Raw genomic sequence first — 25,009 nt, forward strand, 5'->3', positions numbered from 1 at the left:
CTCTAAATACTACAAAAATAAATAGTTTACTAAAAAATAATATGTAAGAATTGAAATATGTAGAACCTTTATGAATTGTTAATTTTGTTGATGTTCTTCCTTTTAACTCTCTTCAAAATGGAAAAGTACTTCTATGTGTCTGCAAGAAGATGATCATTTTCTGGACTCAGCTTAAGAAGCAGTGAAAACTGTTTCACTGCTTCCATCAGCAATGTCTTCTTTTTTCCCTTGCTCCCAGAAGATAGATGCACTGGTGTGTTTTGATTAGCTCAGACAAAGTAGTAGTGATTGAAGTCTGCAGGTGATAGTCATAGTGAAAACAAAACAAAACAAAAACCTTAATAAACCAAAGCAAGCAAAAAAGCCCCGCTGCACTGTTATAAGTGATGGCTTACTGAATTCTACCAAGTGAGCATGAGCCCTTAACTTCAGCACTGAGATCTGAAAGATGGGCTGCGTATCAGACGAAAAATAAAATGTTGTTATAAATATAATGACATTTTGAATTTCTCCCTTACTACAGATGACGAGGATGGTATGGACTGCATGGACAATGAGAGGCGGCCGCATTTCCCCCAGTTTTCCTACTCTGCAAGTGGACGAGAATAACTTTTTTGTTCTGCTGCTTCACTGTCATCTTAGGTTTATCACTGAAAATGATTCCTGAACATCACCACCAGTACTAGATACCGTTTAAGATAGCAGGGGCACTTTCAGAGACCATTCCAAATTGAACAAATTTCTTTCCCAAACGTACCTAAAATCCGTTTTGGTTTTGCATGAAATACGGTATTTCTCTACGCTCTCCCGCTGTTGCTGCTGCCCACCGTCTCAGTATAATAGCAACGTCAAGAAATTACTAACGGTTTCTTTGAAGGTAGATGACCGTACGTCAGCGTTGTACACTTTGTGCACAGATAGTCATCTGTTTTTCCACACAGTGGAGGCTAAACAAAAAAACGTGTTGGTCCAGCTTATCTTCTTCTAGAAGATGAATCAAAATTGTACTTAGTCTAAAAAAGACTAGTCTATAATATTTTCTTGCATCTGTTTGTGCTGTTTAGAACAAGGAAACACGGGGGTGGTGATGTACATATGCAAGGTTTTTGTTAGGCATATCATTACTTGAAGCAGGTCTCTGTCAATAACATCTGGCTGGAATTTGCTCGGGAAACGTTTGAAAGAAGGACTTAAACTGTTGATATATATAAATATATATATATATTATTTTTTAATTACTGTTGGATACTACAGAAGAAGCAGAAGGGCTGGCTCACCCAGCCTGCCACTTAGAACTTCCAGGTTCATGTGCAATCACGGAGAATCGAACATTATACATGCAAGAAATGAAGGCATAAAAGCAGCAGTTGAAGTTCTTTAAGGGGTCTTATAATTTGCACCAGATAACATCTATCTCATGCTTTTCTTTTTCTTTCATGATATACATCACCTCTGATGGCTGAAGAATGTAGACAGGCATAATGGTATTGCTTTTCACCCAAATGTGTGCACCAGGGTAAACAGGTGTTTGCCTTACTTTGAGTTTGTGAATTAGCTCTTTCTCCAGGTGTTTAACTCTGAATATCTTTTTTTTTGTTTTGTTTTGTTTTTTTTTTTGTTTTTTTTTTGTTTATGCTGCGGTAGTATTTATTTTTAGAGATAAGGATTGTATGTGTCATGTTTGCAAATGCTGCTACATCTTAGATAGAACAGGCTTATAGCAGTTAATTTTGTTGTAATATATGGAAGGACTGTACAAGCTGAAGGGGATAACGCACTTTTGTCCAATGTGGAGATATTAGCAAGGCTCTGAAATTGTACATACTGCTTAGAATCAGATTTTTTGTGAATGAAATACTGTCTTTTAATTCTTTGGCAGTGGAGACGAGAAATTCCAACTTCACGTGTCAAAGGATTAAAACTAAATAAATAAGAACACTACATCTTGTGCTGTATTCAGGATAAAGATACTGTAAAAAGCCTGAGAGCACAATAGAAAATTTCTATTCTGTGCGAGGGAAACATCTGAACAATGAGACCACCGTGATTGCAAGAAAAGCACTTTATTCTGATAATTCACATAGTAAATTTCTGGGATCAGCCATTGTCAAGGAAAGTTTGCCCTCGTGAAACCCAGCATGTCACCCGTGACCGTGGTACCAGATTGACTGAATTTAAGACATTGCGAGAAACACTGCCGCTAGGAAGATGTCTTTCCACGTCCGAAGATCTTTATCTAACAGAGCATGTGCGTAAACTTTAGCTTTCTTCTTCAGCAATGATAATCTTAATAATAAACCCGTTGGTGCTAGGAGCTGGGATGTTACGCAGTGCAGCGATGTGCACGCGCCCTTGCTAATGACATCTGAGAACCCCAACTCCATGGGATTATCATTGAAAGTATCTCCGTGTTCGTAACTTTTTAGCTCCCACAAAGACTGTGATATCAGAACATTGCGCTGTGTGAGTGAGGGGATGAGTCTGAAAGGAGACCATACCAGATGCCTCCTTAGCCCCTTGATGTGGAGTTGAGTGTCCCGGCGTGAAGCCCACTGCTGGCAGTGCACGTGCTGGGACTGACAAGGGGCAAACGGGCATTTCAGCAAGGCAGCTAAAGACGCAGACTAGTTTAGACAATTTTTAGTGTTTCATGTTTTATCTTTAGTGATGGATGGATAATCAGTCAGAAATATATCACGATGTATATGCTAACTACATAGGATCTGATGCTGTCACCTTCTAACACTAAATGTGTAGAGATTATCCCTCTGTAGGGAGCGAGCGCAGTAAATGCATGGCAGGTCTGTGGAAGTGTCTGCGCTGACAGCGAGTGAGTGACTGATGTAACTGATGACGCAGTAGATGGGCATTATAATTTTCTGCAAAGGCCTCAGGCTTAAGAGGCTGAAACTATGGTGGTTCAAAATCTGTGTTCCGTGCCTGTGGTGTTACTTTTTTCCAACGTTTTCAGCTTATAACAGCAATAAGGTTTTTGACACAGGCACCTATAGTTCTTGGCTGAGTGGAGTTGTGCCTCTGGCCAACCCTTCCTCACGCTGAGAAGAAAGGGGCCCCGTAGGTGGGTTTGATTCATCATTGCATAGCTCGTTAGAATGCAGTTTGCAGTAAATATTTCTCTGTGAATTCTTTGAAAACCTCTTAATAAGGCTTCATTCAACTTGCATTGTGTTGCTGCCTTCCAAAGTCTCATTCATCAAGTATATATTATAAAGTTAGCAGTGTCATTTAATGCTGCCCCAGGCTGGGAGATTCTCTCTGAGCAGTGTTAGAAATGGATGAAAGAAGAATTACAGGCTGTGCTGAGAGAAACTTTTGAAGCTCCTTTTTTCCCACTTGCAGTTGAAGTTGGGCTTGGGCAGCGCATGGTGGTGGCTGGGTACCTGATGAGCCTTCTGAGCACAGTACATTTCAGATGCTGACTCCAGCTTGTACTGACTTCCATGACATACACTATGCCCTCTTGTACTGCAGCCATCTTGGAGAAATAGGTCATTTCTGTTTGGGTTTCGGCAGTTTTGCACACAGCTTTGCTTTCCACACGAATCCATCTTCCAGTACATTCCTGTTGCTTAAAGAACATTTATTCCAGTGTTGTTTTCCATTTTTTCCATCTATCCTCGCGGCTTCTTAAAGCTGACTGTTCTTGCAGGGGCCATGTGCTTCTCCTAGAGTACAAAAGTAAGGTCTCTCCTTACTAACTGCAGGGTCTATATATTACACCTCAATGTACACACTTTGCTGCTACTGTTTGTACTGTCTACAGTAGAATTTCCTTATCTTGCTCCTGGTAGTGCATTACAGGCAAGCATGAAATGTAAAGTATTTATTTAAATAAAAACCTCTAAATTGGTAATTGAATTACCTCCCTGTAGCTTTAGAGTTTGTGACATTTCTTGACCTTGCTAGCTCTTTCATTAGATCCATGCAAGATCTAGTCATATGGTTAAGGATATTAAGCAGACACGACTATGAACCCAAGAAACCGTATTACTGTTGGTCATACTTAAACTGTTTATTTCCTTAAGTATATGACCCACAAGGATGTGAAATAACTACAAGAAACTGTTTTTGTACACTGTACATCCTTAGTATTTTTACACATATATGATAGGGATGCACATTATTTTCCTTCGTACAGACAGCTTAAATAAAGCACTATGTCAATCTGCTACTTCTGTGTTTTTTAATGCTAATTTGTTCTGGAGGTTTGTAAATATATTATATATATATGTTCAGGCTTGCCACAAAGGACATATTTTTTTATATCTGCACATTAAATATCTTAGAGGATAAAGTTCTGAATTTGTTCTGCGTCAGAGACAGAAAAATGGAAGCAAGAAGGTGGTTTTGCAGATTACAAAAGATCTCTCGAGTTTTGGTTTAAATATTTACTTCATATTTTAGAATAATTTTATATAGGTTAGATGTTTCGATCCTGAAATGCACAAAGAATTGACTTAATTTCTTCTTACAAGAAAATGTACATCGTTATTTTTTTATCACTGTATGTATAATGATCTGTGCATGTTTAGTTACAAGTTTATTTGCTGTGAAGTCCTCGTGGTAACTGTTCCTTGTCGTGACCTATTTCAGATACCGGGTGAGCAGTGTCAGCTTGTAAATTCAGTTATAGTATTGTCACCAAAAAAGGCTTTTCTGGCTAAGCAAGATGTGTTTGTGCTGTGGACCAAGGCTATTTCCACGCAGGTGGTTCATGTTAATTCTTTGAGGTATATGTATATTTTAAAAGTAAATTTGGGTTATAATTTTCAAGTAATTACACAGGGCTGCATTCTATCAGAACACCCAGTATTTAAGTGCGTTGTCCTCTAGTGGAATTCATGTTCTCAAATCCTTTAGCTAGAGTAATGTCCTGGGGGAGGGAGACAGGGGAGGTGTGATTTGCAGGGCACCTTGAGGTGGGACTCATTGAAGCCCAGCTGGCCTGTTTGGGTCAGGAGGGCTGAGTGTCCCTGAGCAGTCTGGGCATCAGCTCAGTTCTCAGACATGAACCCTTCCCTGGAATGTGAGGAAATGTGTGAGCCAGCTCTCTCTTTTTTCTTCTTTTTCTTTCTTTTTTCTTCCCCAGTAGGAAGGGTGGAGCACAAGAGAGAAAGTTGCAGATGCAATAGCAGATTAGTGACTGGGCCTCAGCCGGGACAGCAGGACCATCTGTTCAGTCTGCTTGGAGGTATGGGCACAGAGCACATCAGGAGGTGATGCTCCAGCTGAGACAGGAAAGGTCCTGGGTTTTCTCACCTCATCTGGCTTTTGTAAACTTTATAAAACCAAGCATTTTGTGGCTAAATAGTTGGTGAGGTGGGGGGAAATGGGAGCTGGGAAGACCTGGCCCTGTCTGTGCCCAGCAAATAAGCCACTGCTACAAGCAGAGAAGCTGCTGCAGAGAAGTTGCTCCTTGTAGATGCGCACCCCAGTGGCTGGCAGTTGCCCTCTTCACAATACCACCAGCACCAGCTGGCAGTGAGGCAGGTCCAGGAAGGGTGAGGTGCAGCCGTGCTCCGGGGTCTCAGTGAAGCCTCAGTGCTGGGACTCGGTGCCTGAGTTCCTTTGCACTCGTAGCCGAGAGACACTTCTCCTATTGAAACATAGATTTATGGCGTAGGAAAAAAAAAAGTTTGCTGTTTCTTACATTTATAAACACATTCTTACCTAACTATCTATAAAGTAGTGTCAGTTACAGAAGAAGATGTCCTCGAGTGTGGAGAGCCCACACTTGTGCTAGACAGGAACCTTCTTTGTCAGGCGTTCCTTCCTGACAGACCTGAGGCAGTGGAAGCACATTTACTGTCATGGCAGGGAGGCAGGCTGGGGAGGAGCTCAGATGTGCTTGGCAGTTTCATATGGCAGGAAATTGAAATGGGAAGAAAACCACTTTGATGTTAAAGCTGTACCACTAATAATTCCTGAAATACAAGGGAAAGATTGAGTCCCGCAGCAAATGGTAACTCAGTCGGTGCATCTGCCATTACTCCTATTTTTGTTACATTTCAAGTGTTCATGCTGGCTGGGGCAGCTTTATCACAGGGGAATCGTTCTCTGCACTTTTTTCTTCTCTTCACCATTGCGATTCAGCAATTACACTGAATGTAGAAACTTTTTTCTTCTATAGTTTATCATGCAGTAGTTCAGCAAAAGATTCAGATAAATTCTTTTTGAAAGAGCCTGGCATTTGGAAAGTCGTTTTAAAAATACAAACATGAAGGCAAGCAGAAAAAAAAAAGTCCTCCAAATATATTGCCAAATGTTTTAAGTTCAGTAATTTGCATTTGAGTTCAGCTGCTGCCCATCCCTGAGACAGCGGAGTGTCTGCCAGCAGGGGGGTCCTAAACAGCTTCCTTGGTGGCAGGAACCCAGCACCTCAGTGCCTGTGCTAGCACAGTCCCTCTGTCCCCGAGGCTTTGACCACTAAAGGGAAACCTGGCCCAGGGAAATGACTCAATCTTTCTCATGCTCTTCTGCTGGATAAGTAGTTGTTTGTTAGGACTCAGATTTTTGTGTAAAGGAGACAAATGCTTTGTAAACCTCAGTTTCCCAGGTAGATGCCAGTAGTGAGTCCTTAACACAAGCCTGGTGTGATCTGTGCTGGGCTTACCAGTCTCCTCTTCCACATACACATGCCTTCCCTTGAACACAAAAGGACACAACCAGGAGAAAAAGAATTAGTAAACTAAGTTTATTGGGAATGCCATTGGTAAATAAGACAGACATCTGTATTACAAAAATAGATAAAAATATTTTATAAAAATCGTAGAAATAACGAATCCAGTGCGTGCTCCATCACAGCTGTTGCCATTGGATTGCGGTGTCTTAGGCAAGTCTGAGATGTCTTCCTAGAAAGTTCAGTAGGGGAGTAATGTTTCAGTATGTTGATGGCACTACAGTTAAAAACAAATGCAAAGCAGGTGAGAGTAGGCAGCATGTCTGCTTCTCTGCAAATGGTTCTCTGTGAGCTTCAGAGAAGCCCAGGTTTCAGGCGTGTACAGAGGAGAACTGAAAGACAGAAGAAAGAGATGGGAGCGGAGCATAAGTAGTGTGTATGGAGCTGCTTGCACTTCTGGTTTGTGTCACTTCAGCCTGGGGGTGAGTTCTTAGAAGAGAAATGCATAAATGGTTAAGAATGTGGCAATGCTATGTAAACAAGCACTGTTCCAAAGCCTGGCTTCCTGTGGGCCTGCTGTCCTGCCTCTTTCTAAGATCAGAACTCTTCCAGGTAACAAGCACAGGAGCTGTTTGATTTCTGAAAAACAAGGTCTCCCTGAGCTTTAGCCATCACTTGTGTTTAGCAGTAAATGACTGAGCTGCTGTTTTGGGGCACGTCTTGGATCCTGCCCCTTCTCCATTCCAGGAAGGAGGAGGCAGGGTTGTGCCAGAGAGTGTTTACTGTGAATTGTACAGACTGTATATGGGGTGGGCAGCTGTATCAAAACAGGAAGCTGCCTGCATGCTGTTAGAAAACCTCTGGTGGGAAGGCTAATTTACAGTTTTGAAGTTCTTGCATAGCTATTGTTTGTGCTTCCTCAGTAGCACTTCAGCACTTCATTAAGACAGAGAGATAAAGCTCTGCTGGAGCTGGGGTGGGTACTCAGAAGTAAGTGACTGCAGTTCTGAAATTTGAATTCTAAGAGATGTAAATGACCTCAGAAATAAAAATAAACTTTCCACGTCGGCTGGTTTTATGTTAGAGGACTTAAGGGTTTTTCTTTAAAAAAAAAAACCAACAAAAACTTGGTAAGGTAATGAAGGAAGAGTTTAAAAAGGATTTATAATGCTGCAGTTCATTAAAGAATTAATTAAAAACAATAACATGGTACTTTTTTTCCAAGAATCCATGCACCACATTACCTGCGGTGGTGATGATCAGCACACTGCAACATGAGCGAAATCCAGGGAAAGACACAGAGGTGAAACTCAATACCGGTGGCTGCTCAGAGGAAGCCTGCTCTGTGCTGCACTAACCCCTCTGCTTAAGGCCAGCACCAGAGTACAGAAAAAAGATGACAAACTACACCCACTCTGCACTGCTGTGCTCCTGGCCAGGCACCTTGCAGGAGGTGTGGATCCTGCTTACAGCTGTAGCCTCACAAAACTGGCCACACTCACACGATGCAGCGCTGGAAGCATTCCTATCAGGGCAGCCAAGCATCAGACACTGTGCTAGCTGTCTCCCTCTCTTCCTTTCATACTTTAACTGACTCATCACTGCCCCAAAAATCACACCTTGTCTGCAGAATATCACTGGCTTTACAAAAACCTGGCAGAAGCACATTTTTGTACATTAAGACTAAAAAATAAGGCCCTCCTCCCCCCCAACTAGACTCCTGAAAGAGGTGAGGACCTTGCAAGGATCAGCCCAAATCAATTCTGACATCAAAGATGGAAGTGCTACTCATCTTATGGCTGTGCAAAGGGCAGCTTCAGTATTGAAGTTGAAAAAGAGGGCAAACTAAGGACTTGGGAACCCATCCAAACTGTGTGCTTGTTGCTGGGGCCCCACAGCAGACATAAGAAGACAAAGGACATCTCAGCTCAGAACAGCTGCAACTCTGAAAGTACCTGTATGAAGTGAGGGGGGGAATATACTCAAGGTTGAGTATATTTTATATTCCTTTTAGGAACAGTGGTTTAGTCACAAGTTCACTGTAAAATAGGATGTCTCAAATGAGTGAGGAGGCAGGTTCATTGGCACAATCTGGAGAGCATGGGGAGATTTTCAAGGGAGAAGGCAGACCTGGCTGGTGGTAACCCAAGATCCCAGCCCTGTTAGCTGTGTGCACAAGGTGGGACACAGCTGGCAGCAGCCCTTTGGACAACCGCAGTCTGCAGGGGAATTACAAACTGGGACAAATACCTACTTCTGTATAACTGATGGACACCACGGCAGATCCTGCAAGTGAAGAGCATTCCTGCATTCAGAAACATTGGGTGGACAGTACTGAGGTTTTTAGAAATCTCAGGTTTTTTTCTCTGTTTTGTTTTGTTTACTATATTATGTACATTCATATTTAGTACCCAGGATGGGAGCTGTGTCTCTCGCTCTCTTGATTTAGAGTGACTGGTGATTTAAGACTTTCAAAAGCAGAAACTTAAAATATGAATCTTCCAAATTAATCTTTGATTATTTATATATGAATCTTTCAAAATAAGAGGTATAAAACCTGTAATTAAACTTTTGTCTGCCTTCAGGTGGATCTGCCTATGGTAAACTATATTCCATTATTAACTATTAATGACATCTATTCAAATCGGTGTAATGGCTTCATCTGCAGCACACATTGTAAGCTCAGGCTGAATTATCGTACCAATCCTTTTTAGCTCTATGAAAATTAAAATTATGATTTGAGAATCTTCATCATGTTGTACCCATTACTGCCTTATGCTGGAATGACAAAATTCTACTTCTCCCCTTACCAAGGTCTCTGCCTACAGCATACTTCACATTTTAGAAAAGAAGATACATAAGGAAAGTTTGACGAGGAAATGAACTGGAAAAGCATCAACAGTGAAATAAATCAGTGCTAGAGTGGGAAGGTGTATGGATAATTGGAGCCTTCTGCTATCCTCTGTGGGACAAACAGAGCCCCAAATTTGCAGGAAGGTGATTATATTGGGATTCCTTCTGTGACATGAGGCTTCATGTCATTGTTTCAAAGGATGCAATTCATTGCTGAGGATGACAGAGGCATTTTTGAGTCCTGTGGCATTTGCCTTGGTTACTCCTGCAAGTTCCCACCGGGTCAAGATTTGTCTTTCTTTCCAGTTTAAACTTTAAGATTGTTTGTTTTAATTCTGTCAGGTAAACCTGCTTCTGTTGTGGAGTGCTTGCCCTGATTTTTAAGTATGGAGAAAAAAACACTCCACAAACAACACACCAACAGTTTCTAGCCCCAAAATATTTCAAACACTTTTTTTCTCCCTTTTGTCTTGAAGTGTTTGCCAGATTCAGCCCACATCTGCAAATAGTTTTAGTCTTTCTTTCCTCTCTCTCCTTTTTCTCTATATATAGTGTACAGAAAAAATACCTACTTGTTCTCATTTCTCTTCATCCATCCAGGTTTTTACTTGATTCCATCTGTGTCCTGTTTGAGATCTGCATCCCATTTCTTTTCCTGAAATACACAACTGCTTATGTTCCAAGATACAACAGCAAATTTCACTTAGCGTATCTGACATCATCTTGCAAGGATTTGGTATAATTGGTTTCTCCCCCTTTCCCCAGAGCCCAAGCTAGCTGTAAAGGGTAACTGTTGAGTAAGGCAGTAAACCAAGGTATATTTTCACCTTTAATTAATACTGATTACACAACTGAAGTTATAAAATACATCTTTCTAAAATAACTAAATACATCTCTCTCTCTGTAAAATTTTCCATTTATGGTGAATTGTCCTTTTCTTCAAATAATTGTCTGATATTCCAGGCAGCCCTCTTGGGCTGAATCCCAGTTCCCAGAGAACACTGCTGCTTTAAATAGCTGCAAATAGGTTCTTAGTACTCATTTTGTAATAAGTTTTTAAAAATTTTTCTTCTCTTCTAAGTGTTCCCAAGTAAAAGCATCCTCTGAAGCACAATCAACTTCTAATGAAGATACAGAAGGAAGTCAAGACTTGATAGCAATATATCTCAATGATAGTCTTCCTCTTTTGTATGATTTTTGTACTTCTGCCCAAATCTATAAAAGCATACTTTTTTCCAGATAAAAGAGATTATCAATAACAGAATCCTTGTGGACTGCTTATAAAGTCTCTTCCTATTACTAAGAGTGCTTCCCTTCAAGTAGTCATTTTCATCTCAGAACAGCAAACCTTCCTTAGCTGCCTTACAGAGAGAACACTGCTGTTGCCCTCACGCTCGCCAGTAGTTACCACATGCTGATAACCCAACACTATCTTAGTTACCAGGTTTGTCTACCACAACAGGAAACCCAGTCAAACCAAACACACTGGCATGATTAAAAGCTTAACTAAGTATGGATTTTATTTACTTATGATAAGAACTTATTAAATCTAACTTCTAAGACATTCATTTTCTGTTTACTGCTACGTGTCCTACAAACAGAATACTCTGCTGCATTTCTTTTGTCACCTATTGAGTAGAATGCCAGAAATCCTGCGCAAACTCACGAGTTTACTGCATTTATCAGTTAGAAGACATCGTGGTACAGTTGAATTAGCTGATTATTTAATAGTTTAACTATCAAATATGCTCCTGTTTTTCTTTCTTCCTCCTTTTCCTGAAAGAAGTGGATGAAAGAAGAAAACAGCTTCCCTTATTTCCAAAGCACTGACTAAAGAACTGTGGCCAAAAAGCTGAGCAACAGCAGCCCACAGGAACCTGCAGCTTCCTGGAGACCGCTGGAAGAAGCATGTGGTCCTGCTGAGGTGCAACTGCAGTCTCAGTGCTAAGGCAGAGCTGTTTCACGTTCTCCATCTCTTTTGGGTGAGTGTTCATGAAGCAGCAGGGAAGATGGATGGCATTTAAAAATAAGGGGAAAAAATCACCAAGTGATCAACGGACCTAAGTCTGACAAATGGTGGCAAAAAGATCCAATAAATTATCAGCCTCTGCTACTGTTCAAATGGTAATGCTTGGAAGAGCTGATTTGCCTTATCTCTGAAAAGGGAACACAAAAATCTTCTGATAAGAAAGCCAGGAATTGTAACCAAGAATGACTGCTGCTGTTCTCCTGTCTCTTCAAAACACTTCTTTTAGTTTGGGCTGAAGTGGGACTCAGGTCCAGCTAACGTCCCTCTCCAATTTAATGGAATAATTTCTTCATAAGGTAATGCCTTACTTAAAACACCAACAAAAGCCAGCAGTTGAAAAGAGACTGCTGGTGGATTTCTCTGCTAAAGCTGCAGAACATTCCCCTCAGACTTCCTTTTCTTTTGGCACAAGTACCTGTGTTCGCAGAAACTGCACTTCTTCTGTCAGCAGCTGCTTCTCTTTGAAGAGCTGATTCTGTTTGTTGAGGAGCTCCACAAGCTGCTGGGCAGTGGCCTGGCAGTGCTTGTCCAGCTGATGCAACCTGCAGAAACAGATGAAAGGATTGCACTGTGCCTGAAGTGGGAGTGTGCTGCAGGGCTCGGACATTTGCACTGCAGGTGAAGCTCCCAGGTGACAGAGCTCTGTCTGGCGTTGCGCTGGGACTGCAGTATTGCTCCCAGGGTGGCCATTCAGTGCATTTTGACTTGACACTTTCAACAAGCATTTCTACACGTCTGCCCTTCTCATGACAGGACAGCAAGTCAGTGTCACAACATCAGTAAAGGCCCCAGGGCTGTATCCCAACATCTGCAGCTATGCAAGCTATGCCTTAAGCTATGCCTCGCTCTTCTCCAGCATAGATCAGGTGCTCTTCAGGAGTGAGGCAGGGATTCCTCTGGAAAGACACAAAGAGCCCAAGGGTCCTGCTTTGTGACACTGCTAAATAGAGGGCAGCTGCACCTTTTCCTTTTAATCCCCAACCCCAGACATCTCCAGTGACTGCTTAGCACTCTGAATTCCACAGTGAACATTTTTAAGTTGCTGTAGCAAGGGAAGTAAATGGAAATAAACTGAAAAATGCTTTTACATTAAATGCATTTCATCTGTTCTTTAAGTGGAAACACTTTTAACTAGAAGGCCTTGCAGATATCTTTGAATCTTTGTAAATATCCAAATCTAGAGAAAAACGCACTTAGGAAGCAGGAAACAACTTGCTTTTTGTTATGGCTAGTTCTAGATCCAAACTTTCCAGTTGTTTTTTTTTTTTATAAAGGATTTCTTGTTCAAGATATTGAAATACAGCTTCCACTGAACAAGGTGCATCCTGTATCTCTCGTAGGGTCTCTGTTTTTAATGGAATTAGTTATATGCTCACAATAAGGCATATGATTTTCAGAATTTTTTACTTTCAACTCCATGTGGTAGCTTTGACTTGTACAGCTGTCATAACTCAGCTAAGATAATCGCTCTGAATATTCACATTCTTAACCAGGATTGTTCAAATGTCTGCATTAGTAAACACCTCCAAATTTCTTGATAGTGAAATCTCAAAATTTATATCAAAAACAGCATTTAGTGGTCTGTATCTGTCAGCCACCATCTTTGAAGTCAAACTGCAAGAATCCTGCAGTGAACACTCTGAATGGATATATTTCATCCTGCCCTGTTACTCTGCTAATATATATTGCAGAGAGTGACTGGGGAGCTGTGATCCTGGGGATCAGAACAAAAGTAACTGCAGCATGTTGCAAACAGTGACAGCAGATTTGTAAACATTCAATGAAATAAACAAAAAGACCACTTTAATAACACAGAATATTCTATTAGATACATATACACTGTGTATTCAGTTTCATGTTCACTATACTTTCTAAACTGTAGCACATAGATACATGAGCTATTCATGCTTGATTTCTTTACTAAGGGTGAATTCAGGGGCATGGAACTCCCAAAAAAACCCAACCAACAAACCCAACCCAAAACAAAATTCCCTCATACAAAATCCCCTTGCACTTTTTTTTTGTTCTTGTTCTGTTTTTAAAGATACTTGCGCCTCCAGAGCATCAGATTGCTCCCACTGAGTGCAAGGACAACAGCACTGTTTGCTGGAGGCAGTGTACCAGTTTCAGACTGGAGAGCTGAGTTCTGCTTACTATTTTGCCATTGATTTCCTTTAACTTGATGTTTTGCGACCTTATCACACTTCTTTATTTGTAATAAAGGCGCCTTCCAGTCCTTTACTTATAGAGCACCTACTACTTTATAGCAGTACTTGTAGGAAAGTGTAACTGGAATGTGCTGCCTTCAGGCAACCAAAAAAAACCTCCAGTTTAGGTAGAGCCTCAGGGCTAAGAAATCCTCTGTGTCACCTCAGTACAAAAGTCCCATTCAGCAACGACCAACTACAGTCTGGATTCAAGCCATTAAAATGCAACTTTCTGCTGAGTTCTACGTTAGTACTTTTCCCATGATACTAGCATTCGAGTCTGTTTTAAGGACCTTTGAGAGACCACCTTACACAACGTTTCTGTCACTGGAACTAAAGACATAGTTAAGTGCACAAACCTCTCATCAACATTTCTGCAGCAAAACGATGAGCGTCGCCAATGTACCCTGCATGCAAAGGAACCTCTGCTGAAGGAGCCCACAAGGGAAGGACATTCCCTTTTCCCTTGTGAGTAAAAGGCTCTAGCTGAAGAGACATCACTGCAAGGAACTACTTGCACTTCTGGCACACAGACTGAAGTATTTTCCAGCTCTTGGAAATTATATCAAAACTACACTTTCTACAAAGGCAGCCCATGCAAACCACAAAAACATCTTTGGATACGGACCTTAAGTGCACTCCATTGAAAAGCTCTGTATCCTACCATATCCTGTAAAGGGTAATTTGAATTAACTTCTGTAAATACAGAACTCTCTAATTCTAGCATGTTTCATAACTTTACCATGTTACATCAGACTAGCCCCTTAAACAAAGGTAGAAAACGATGCAGGCACTGAACTGGGCTTGGCTGGCTGACCAAACCTTTACTTGTACCACCTGTAGCCAGCTCCAGAAACAGGGTTAATAATGTTCCTTCCTACAGCTCAGATCTCATCAGTGCACATCTCAGTCTATTAATTCCCAAATTCTGTCTACCATTCTGCTCTCCCAGAACTGCTGCCAAGCTGATCCTTGCTCTGCATGCTGGGATGACCAGCCTGCTCCGGTGCAGTCAGCTCCCGAGGACAGGCTCTGGGCCCTCTCACAGTGTCTACTATTACGTGTGACATGTGCAGCACAGCCACACATTCCCATATGCATTGTATCTGGCCTGCCTGCTGATCTCGTAAATGATTCAAGATGAGAAATGAACAGCTCCACCCACATTCACTGTACTTCCCATATGTTACAACTGCACATCGATGCCTGCCATCATTTTTACAACTGGGTGACAGAACCTTCTGCACATTTTGCTAATACGAGTGAGTGAGGTTGTGCAGGCACCACATTCACTTTGGCAACACCATCGACTGAGCAAATGTGCACTATGTCCTGAGCACAAGTGACCACTGCACAACAGCCCACACATTTCCCACTGAGCTCATTTTCCCTCTGGAGCATGAAGAGCTCCCCAGTTGGGATGTCAGTGGCTGCTGCTCTGTGGCCTGGAAGCACTGAAGAGTGGGACCAGATCCCACTGTCTGCCATGTTGTTTCAAGGCACAAGGTTCAGAAACATGTTATATTTGGACTGCTTACAGGACAACTTTACACCAATGAGTAGCTTCCATGTAGCTGCAATGTCCTTAAAGTATTTTTCCACTGAGGCAGTCTAAACCAGAATTCCTATGTCTACACAGAGGCAGGGTACAGGCAGTTTTGAACAGTGCATGCTTCCACTGGAGACCAAAGCAGTGGCATGACAAGCCACAGCAAGCACCTCATGGTGAGCATTTTGTTCTGATCCTGAACACCTGAGCTTGAGTGCAGCTCTGTGACAGAAGGGCTTTGGGCTATCTTACCAACTTTGTGCAGCTCGTGCTATAGCCCACAGAAGGACTCATCTCTCACTGCACAGAAACTGAACTTGGATCTGAATAGGCAGTCCTGGGTGAAATAGAAAGGACAGGTGCATTTTGTTACATTACAGGTAGGAGCAGACAGCCAGAAACTCCATGAACACAGAATGCAGAGCAGATCTATGGCACCAAGGTGAATTCTGCCCAGAGGAATTAACTGCAGCACAAATCTGGCCAATGCCACGTGCCCTACAGACAGAAGTAACAGCTTCCTTTTCTACAGCCCCAGCACCAAGCCTGGGGCACCTACCAGGCCCCAGCGTGGACGCTATGAGCTCCTGCCCCAGGGAAGTCACAGGCCCATTAATCCACAGGCATCTGTGAGCCATGTGGGAGAGCCGGTTCCACAGGGGCCAGTAGGGCCTGTCAGCCCTCCTCCGAGTTGTACGGCTGACATGGAAGAAATTAACATGCTGAGATTGGCGGGCAGCACCTGTCCATCCAGCAGTGGGGATCAGTCCTTGACAACACAGAGGCATTAAAAGGTTATTTACTCTTTTGGCACAGTCGGGGAACTAACGTAAAATGCTTTCCCTCTACTCTGCCGAGCGGAATCTGCTGAAATGGCGCAACTGGATTGCAGCAACCTGCAGCAGCTAAATCACCAAATCCAATAACCACGCTGCATTTACTGGCACACATCTTAATTAGGTTTTAATACAAGTAATCTGATAACTACTGCTGGCCAGCCCGTGCGGAGCTGTCAGAGCTGAAAGGGCCGTTACCACCCCGCCAAAACCCCCCATCTGCTGGTTGCTGTGGAAACGGGGCAGCCCGTCAGGCCAGGGATCCCTGTGGCAGGGAAGGGCCCGAGGCCACAAGAAGCCTGAAAAGGGGACAGGCAGCAGCATGGTGCAGCGTGCCGTCTGCAACACCTCCCCTACCAGGAGGCTGGAGCGCCAAGTGGGAGCATCTTGGTGCCCACGTGCCTGGGGATGGACCTGGCAATCAGGTGCTGCTTCTGGTGACCAGGGGAAAGATGGGAGCAAAGGCACAGACCCCAGGATCCTGCACAGATGCTCCTGAAGGAGGCTCTGCCCCAGAAGGAAGGCGATGGCAGACCTGGAGGTTGGCCATTTGTGTAGTGTATGCCAGGCTTAAAAACAAACAGGTTACAACAAGAGGGAACAAGCCAGTTAGGTAAGACAACAAAACTCAGCGCTTTCCTTCAACAAGCTTCCACCCCTATTAGCATTTATTTAGGACATCTTGCAAATTTGCTATTGTACTGAAATGGTAGGAAGTAGTCAAGGTAGGGTACTTCAGAGATAGCTGTACTACAATACATTTAAGGATGTTGGCTTGTCTATTCAAATAGTCAGAGGGTTAAGAAACACCAGAGCAAAAGCTCTCGGTGCAGCATCTTCTGGCCCTAGCTCCCACCTCCACAGCAACTCTCCTGCCCTCACCTCTTCCCCAGGCAATTCCCCACCATTACTGTTGAACTGTTTCAGATCGTAAGTTCAGACTGTAACTATTCAGACCATAGGTTTTTGTCAAGCCCAATGAAATTACAAAGAACTTAATGTCTTAAAACAAGAAGCACCACACAACCTTAAACACAAATGCTGGTGATCATAGCTTGGCTAAGATAAAGCAGGTGCCAGCTAGGGTAAAAAAAACTACCCCATATGCATCAGTGATCAGACATGCTTTGTCTGTGAGAGTTACAGAAAACTAGATTTGCTGCCACTTGAAGAATTCAGGTGTACAGCTTATGGTAAGAGAGGACCAGCCTTTCTCAGCTGCCCAAACTGCTGTCACTCCCATCTTTCTTGCGAGGACATCAGCACAGGTCCCCTCTGCTTTCCAGCTCAGCTCTGCTACTCTTCTGTCCTCCCTTTTCATAGCAAGAGTGAAATTGCCCCTTTCATAAAGATAGTAAAATTTACTTTCAACAACTCTACATGTCTTCAATCAGCTCCACAGACTACTAGGACTCTTAAACTAAAAGTTAGTTCATGCATTAGCATCTGCATTATCATTGCGGTTTGCAACACCCACAAATTCACACAGTAAATTTCAGAGAAATTAAACAAGAACCTATAAATTTTGAAATACAAATAGAGAACTATAACTCAAAGCGTCAATATTGTCCTACACGGGTATTTATTTAAGTTGTTGAGGCACAGATCAGGACCTTGTGACATGAACATCTCAGAGAATCTCCCTAAATGCTCCAAAAAATTAAACATTATACTATCTGTCCTTTAACTGAATCCCACTCTCCCTTCTTGCTTCAAAGGCACAGCACTATGATCTTGCTTTGTCATGTTAATGAAAGAAATATAAAGAGAAAAAAACTCTTAAAATCCTTGATAACAGTGAATGTCTCGGTTCTGTCACACTTGAAGCTGTGACTTCTAATACAGGGAGAGATTTAGGGCACTTTAACAGATGTTTCTGTGGCATTTACCACCAGGCTGAAATCCCTTCCAAAATTCTGTTGTCTTCTAAAAGGCCAAAACTGTCATTTGTTTAGCTGGATAATGAATGCATTCAATACCAATTCTAGGTTAGCAAGGAAAGTACTTGCCTACACTACAAGCTGAACAAACTGACCCAGTGTATGTTAACAGTAAGTAACTTGAGATTAATATCCCTTGCATAGTCTGGAATCAAACACTTTAAATGTCCACATTTTACCATGGGTCTCTTCACCCAGGTGGTTCTTAGCTAGTTAATCTTTTCTTCTTAATGTATATGGGGTAATCTCTAAATTTCCCATTATTAAAGACACTCTTAATTACTTTTTCAAAAATAGGCTACATTACTACATCTTCACCAAGAAGATAATCATAATAACAACTGCAAATAGGGTTTAATTAAAAATTCACATAGGAACAGTAGGTTCCGCTTTGTTTGAGATGTCATCACTGACTACTGGAATGTATCTTCACTTTCACAGCTGGTCCAACAGGTTAAACAAACAGATCATGTAGGAAACCTGAGTCTGAGTCTATTCTTGGGCTTCCAGTAGCTCATGTCTGAAGTGCTGAAGAGAGTATTAACAGCCTGCTCTTCAGTAGGGGGTATTGCAGCTGGGCTGAGCTGATATGACAGTCACTTCTAGCCCACCTGGGTTTTGAAGGAAGGAAACTGTTCAAGAGAATGGACAGGGTGCTGTAAAAGATACAGATGAAATATTTATTTCAGCCTGTGTCTGAGTCCCTAGGCTAAAGAAGTTTTTCTTCCTTTACAAAAATTCAGAATTCTATCACCCATGATAACAATACTGGATCAGCTTTGCTCTAGAAAAGTCAGGCTCTGTTTATAAAACATTCACCTTTCCAATTTCATTATATGCTGGACACAACAGATTTTACACAACTTCCCAATCAGGAAACAGTGTCTTGACAATGATGTGAGACCTCAATCTTAGCAAGCCTTCAAAAGCGACCGCTAACGTTCAGAAGGATCATTCTACAAGGTACATATGTACCTTACTGACATATTTCTTTTCTATGCTTGTGTGCTTGTGTTACTAGTTTTAACACTTTTTTTTTTGTTTTACTTTTTAGACTGCACGCTCCATTTTTCCCACAGCTTACTGTTTACTCTTATTTCAGACAAACTGGAACCTTTGCAGGTTGCTAGCTGGTGTCCACACAAAACAATCCCAATATCCAAGTCAGGGAGATGGAGAATTTTTTAATGCAATCTGCCAAATCTGAACTCTTTCCTTCAGAAACACTTTGCCTTTAAAAAGAAATACCCAGCATGAACCTCATCAGAAGCGACATGTAACAGACAGTACATGTGGTGTTTGGGCAGGCGACAGAGAATTGAAAAAAGTCTTTACTTTTTCTATCCCATGGCATGTGCACAATGTACATGTGGCCCAAGCTGACATGAGGCATTTGAAGCAAAAAAGCTGATAAAAAGCATCAGCTTCTGTTAATTTACTTTTTCAGACATTGTCTTAATTAAAAAAATACTACTGGTAGAAAGGGTAGCGCAGCTGAGCTACAACTGCTTCAGTTGTTTCTGACAGTTGCAATTACAGGCTAGCAGCACAGCTTTGAGTTCAGCCCTGCTGTCCTCACTGAGTCCAAACTAGCTGCTGTCAGCAAGGACTGCAGGCACAGTATTACAGAGAGCATAAGGCTTCTGCATTCATCGCCATTACTACCTATGTTGGAAAGGTAAAATGTTTCTCACCAATGGCTCACCAATGGGAGCTCAGTAGTGCCAGGTGTAGTCTTTCTGATTCCATTATCTGCAAGGGAGCCTTCCCAATTTAATACTTACATATCACAGCCCTTCAAAATGTTCTTCAATGTAAAAACCAAGGCTGTTATCCTGAATAGTAAGACCGCTATAAAAATATCAATGTTAAATATCTTTGCAGGCATCATTCATTAGCTCCTCTGATTAAATCCCATCACCTTTATTTGCACCTCTGATGTGCAAAATATGCCCCTCTTCCAGCATCACTGCAAATGTGTGATTTTGCCTACAAGCTCTGGAGGACTAAACACATTTGCTTACTTTCAGGGCTCACACAACGTTATCCTGGTTTTAAAAAATTAGTGAAATTATTGATATACAGACTGTAGTTTTATGCTTGTGACATACAAGAGAATGAAGATGACTTCAGTATAACAGAGATCCATTGTCTGTGCAGCATATGCAGATACATGACTTTCATACATAACCATTGCTCCCTCCACACAGACCATAATGCTTTCATTTGTGAGCTTCTCCCAAGCCTAACTTATTCCCTCCCCTCGCATACAGCTCTATCACACATCTATTCTCAAAGTCTATTGCATTTTGGAAAGAAAAAGAAAAAAGGAGTACTGAGGAACATACTGAGTGAAAATATGGATAAGATACTGGGAAGCAGGTGATGTCAATAGATCAGATGAGCAAAGGAGTCCAGGACATGCATGGGATGCAGAGAAGAGCTGTGCATAGGTTTACCCAAGGAACTTTTTGGCTTCTACTCCCCATTAGCACTGGCTGGTCAGACAAGCATGATTCTACCTTTCCTGAGCTGCTGCTGTCATGTAGCACAGCCCTTTGGATCAGTGCCTATCTCCCTAGCTCCTTTGGTATGCCATAAAGCTCCTGTAGAGACTGAAGGGAGAGTCACAACATCAAGAAAACACTAAGTGAGGAATGTCACACTGAACACCAAAAGCAGGGGAGATAGCATGGGTTACAGAAACGGGCTTTGCATTGGAAACAGCAGAGAAGAAAGCAGTTTTGTTGCGAGAAACCAGAAGTCGAAAATTGGGAAAGAAAAAAAAGCTGAATGATCTGAGCAGTATCATCAGGTGATCTCCATGGGGCTCAGCTGTTGTGAATGCAGAGTCCACATGATCTTTTGCCATAAATTTTATTAAAAACGCAGTGAATTTGCATGTGAAGTGTGTGAATATGGCAATTCTTTAGAAGCACTGGAGGAAAACAGAAGCATTTCAGAGAAACACATCTTAAAAATGATTCTCTGTAAGAGTGACTATTTCATTATGTGCATATATTAGTTCAATTTTGGACTGAATTTACTGCACCAAGCCTGAAGTCTGAACTCAATCATTGCTACAAAAAAAGGTTTTATTCCTGTGTTAGAGGCAAAACTCATTACAGTTATCTTCAATATAACCATTAGCACAACAAGCAATACGACTGCAACCCAACAATTTGGAGAAGAGTATCAACATACTCAGATCAGAGCCAGTAGGAAGGGTCCTTTAAGCCCTTTCGGTAACAGCACCTTAGGTCACGGATGAGAATAGCCAGCCTAGTGTCTCTCCAACAGTGGCACAAGGCTGTTGGAAGTATCAGGCAATCTGAGTACAAATGTGGCTCCAGCCTGGCTCTCCTATGTCTTGGCAAGTCAGTGAGCAGGCACCGGACCCTGCACAGGCATCCCACTGTGGTAAGACTACTTGCATCTTCCAGCAGAAAAATTCATTCTGTCCAGAATATGCATGCACATACTCTTCTGTTTTTCATGGAATTGTCAAAAAGTCCAATAAAGCTATTAGTCTTTTCTTCACTACAAGTTACAATGTATATTAGTTATTTTCTTGAAGCATCTTCAACATAAATACAGAATCACATAATGGCCAGGATTGGAAGGGACCTCAAGGACCATGAATCTCTAACCCCCTGCCACATGCAGGGCCACCAACCTCCTCATTTAATGCTAGACCAGGCTGCCCAGGGCCCCATCCAATCTGGCCTTGAACACTTCCAGGGATGGGGCATCCACAACCTCTCTGGGCAGCTGTTCCAGCACCTCACCACTCTCTCTGTAAAGAACTTCCCCCTGACATCCAACCTAAATCTTCCCTCCCTCAACTTAAAACCATTTCCCCTCCTGCTGTTATCAACCCTTTCAAAGAGTTGATTCCCTTCCTGTTTGTAGGCTCCCTGATACAGGAAGATACAGAAAGAGCACTTTTCCATTTAAATTGTTTCAGAAGACCTTGCTTAGTTCTGTTGGGTAAATTTGCTTTTCTCCTATTTTCTCACTGCCTGGTGAGGTTGTGGATGTTCCCTCCGTCGAAACATTCAAGGCCAGGCAGAATAGGGCTTTGAGCAACCTGGTCTAGAGGGATGTATCCCTGTCTATCGCAGGGGGGCTGGAACTAAATGATCTTAGAGGTCCCTTCCAACCCAAACCATTCTATGATTCTGTATTCCCTACATTCTACTCTTTCAATGGTAAGTGACAGTAAAGCTTTATGAAACAAGAGTTTAAACAGTAAGCTCAGAAGTCCTGGTATTCTTTTGGGAGCTGATAATTCACATAAGTGATTGAATAATTAAAATTAAGTGTCTGAAATCACCAGAAGTAAATGAAGAAAAGAAAGCTGTGCCTGTATATTTAAAAAGACAACCATGGTTTTTGTTCTTTTAAGTAGGGATAAAGATAAACACATTCACAAAATGAGAAGCAAGAGATCCACCTACTACTAATCAATTACTCGTCTTCTAGTCTTGGTAACCTCTGATACTGCTGCTATAGCATAGCTATATTGTTATTCACAATTCATTATTGAGTGATCTACACAGATGAATGCAGATTTCTGTGAGCATGTCCCCTTTTGGTAACAAACACACACCGCTATGTTAGTGAACTCGCATGCTACCAGCACAAAACCCAGCCAGGATTTCTGGAAGACTGCAAGTTCAGCAGAGGACACAGGAGCAGCACAGGTCCCCATGGGCTCTCACCGGCCTGGCCCCATTCCTCCTCAGCAGCCACCAGACGGCTGCCTAGAGCCCTCCAGAGAGGTGCTGGTGGTCCTGGCACGGCTCTAGGCGGACAACTGCCCACCTCACACCTGGCCCAGCCATGGCGAGGTGACGAAAAGGCTGACAGAGCCAACCCAAGCCTCGCTCCCCGGGGAGGCTGCTTTTCATCAGCGCTGAGCAACATATGCGGGCTCAAGCAGGGGGGCACGAAGGCGGCTCAGGAAAAAGTGTGCGCTGCTGTAACTAAACTGCAGATTAAGCTGAAGGCTGCTGTTTCCTAAGCTCCAGACAAGGACCCTTCTGGACAGTCAGAAAAAAAAAAAGAATAAAAAGCAGTAATTATAGTTTTTACTTCTAAATTGTTGTTAATTTGGGCTATATTAGAAAAGCATTTGTCTCAGATTAAGATAATATATTTTTCAGCAAGTATCCTCAGTAGGGCAGATGCTTCTGCAGTTAATGGCTTGTTTCTAATGCCTTTGAAACATAACATTGCCTGCTCAGCATGTATTTACCTATGACTGAGTAACTAGGTGTCCCTCATGTTATCTCTTTACATAAAAATCATGATATGGGATGATAATGTACTTAAAGTCTCTTCAAATAAAGTAATCCTAATTTAATTGAACTCTATTATTGTAGCAGCATCAGATTTTTACATTTCCTTTGAAAGAAACAGGATAGGGGAGATAAAACTGCACTGACAGGTGTAGCAAGAGGCAAGATTTCATTGACATCCATAGAGTAGTCTAACACTCTATTGTGTGACAAAAGAGAAACGAATAAAACCTATTTCTATTACAGATCTAGATACAAAAGCCTTCCTTCCGATCCAGAATAACTCCCGTGAGCTGCAACGTGAACTACTGAGACTCCCATAAAGCACAGAAAAGCCCACTGAGAGTCCAATCCTGTGTTAATAAAAACAAAAGGAATTTTGCCTTTAATAGGAGCAGGCCCCTTGTTTGCATAAAGAGCAACTCGTCAAACAGAATACGAGTGCCAAGCTGGTACTTTACAGCCACCAGCACAATAGCCCCAATCTTGTTTTTAACTAAATAAATCCCAGAGAGAGCAGTTCCTCCTCAAAATCTGGGCATCAGCTACAAATTAAATGAATCAGTATCTCAAAGTGCTCACGAAGGATGCGGGAAATTTACAGAAGGGCACGAGCCTCTCATTTCAAGCAGAAGGAAACTGCATGCTTTCATTATAAAATATGAGAGCGTGAACAAAAACCCTAAACACAATAGTTCTTTCAGGTAGAAAGTTCAGAATTAGATCTGCAAGTTTCCTGCATGTTAAAAGAAGAGCACAGAATAACGATGTAAAAATCCTTCACGAAAAACCAACAAGCAAGGATGAAGCAGTACCCGCCTGGGGGCCAATTGCCTCTCCAGCAGTGGTAAGGCTGTTACTAGGCTTGCAGTACCATTTGTTCCATTACACAATCTCCTGAAGCCTTTTACAGAGAGCTAAAACAACTGCCTGTACCAACACGACACATGGCTTTCCATCCCGACTCTTTGCTAATCCAGACGCTCCAACCATCTTTCTTTAAGATGCCATATGGTTGGCAGAAGCCTGTAGATCTAGCAGCACATCTGCTTGTATGTTACTTCTCCCCTCCAACTCCCCCCTCCACACCACAAAAGAGAGAGCAAATAATTATTTAACATGTAACCAGTTAAACTGCATTTAAAGAGGACAGGAATTATTTAGCTCTAGATATTTCAAAAAATATAATTGTTGCAGAGGAACATTTGCCTATCAGTGATCTGACAAATACAGAGAAACAAAACAAAGGAATGAAAGGCACATGGGCAGAATGACTGCCACATTTGAATTATTTAAATGACTGCCATTTCAGACCTTATGCCCTAAGATTTATTTCCTGCATTACTGAGCCACTGAAGAAAGGATTGAATTTTCTCTCTGCTTTTGTCAGAGGTGACTCAGACAAGCAGACTAGGAAACTGTAATATACTGAACCGTGCTTTGTTAAGCAAGCAGAGTGAGTCTGTATGCTAATGACTCTGCAGGAATACACTGACACACTGATTTTTTTTGGTGTGATGAGCAAAGATTATTGACACTGTTGAAATCCTGGTTACACTGGCATGCAGGCATCCAGGTTGTCTCTTTAGAATCCAGACGCTAGTAAGACAGGCTGCAAAAATAATTTTGTTTGTGATGAGTTATCATTTGAC

At 42.0% G+C, this 25,009-nt stretch overlaps 2 protein-coding genes across 10 annotated transcripts in view; one reads left to right on the forward strand and one right to left on the reverse strand.

The window, feature by feature from the left end:
* The window catches only part of AKT3 (AKT serine/threonine kinase 3), a 147,716-nt gene extending 142,539 nt beyond the window's left edge, over positions 1 to 5,177 (forward strand). For 2 of the 3 annotated variants that reach the window (XM_031592720.2, XM_090135356.1), the window contains exon 14: positions 524 to 4,802. In XM_031592720.2, the coding sequence (XP_031448580.1) occupies positions 524 to 609 (86 nt within the window). In that variant the 3' untranslated portion in view covers positions 610 to 4,802. Of the gene's footprint in view, positions 1 to 523; positions 4,803 to 5,110 lie in introns of those variants that run through there. The other variant, XR_016464172.1, reaches the window with a different exon arrangement.
* Positions 5,178 to 5,530: 353 nt separating this feature from the next.
* Positions 5,531 to 25,009, reverse strand: part of SDCCAG8 (SHH signaling and ciliogenesis regulator SDCCAG8) — a 101,996-nt gene continuing 82,517 nt past the window's right edge. For 3 of the 7 annotated variants that reach the window (XM_090135355.1, XM_090135354.1, XM_031592685.2), the window contains 3 exons: positions 11,938 to 12,064; positions 10,066 to 10,148; positions 6,697 to 7,032 (listed from right to left, as the gene is read on the reverse strand). In XM_090135355.1, coding sequence (XP_089991481.1) covers positions 10,098 to 10,148; positions 11,938 to 12,064 — 178 coding nt within the window. In that variant the 3' untranslated portion in view covers positions 6,697 to 7,032; positions 10,066 to 10,097. Of the gene's footprint in view, positions 5,618 to 6,294; positions 6,666 to 6,696; positions 7,033 to 10,065; positions 10,149 to 11,937; positions 12,065 to 25,009 lie in introns of those variants that run through there. The other 4 variants (XM_090135352.1, XM_090135353.1, XM_031592702.2 and 1 more) reach the window with 4 other exon arrangements.

Source organism: Phasianus colchicus, chromosome 2 (genome assembly GCF_987193195.1).
Source record: "Phasianus colchicus chromosome 2, bPhaCol1.hap1.1, whole genome shotgun sequence".
Taxonomy (NCBI): Eukaryota; Metazoa; Chordata; class Aves; order Galliformes; family Phasianidae; genus Phasianus; species Phasianus colchicus.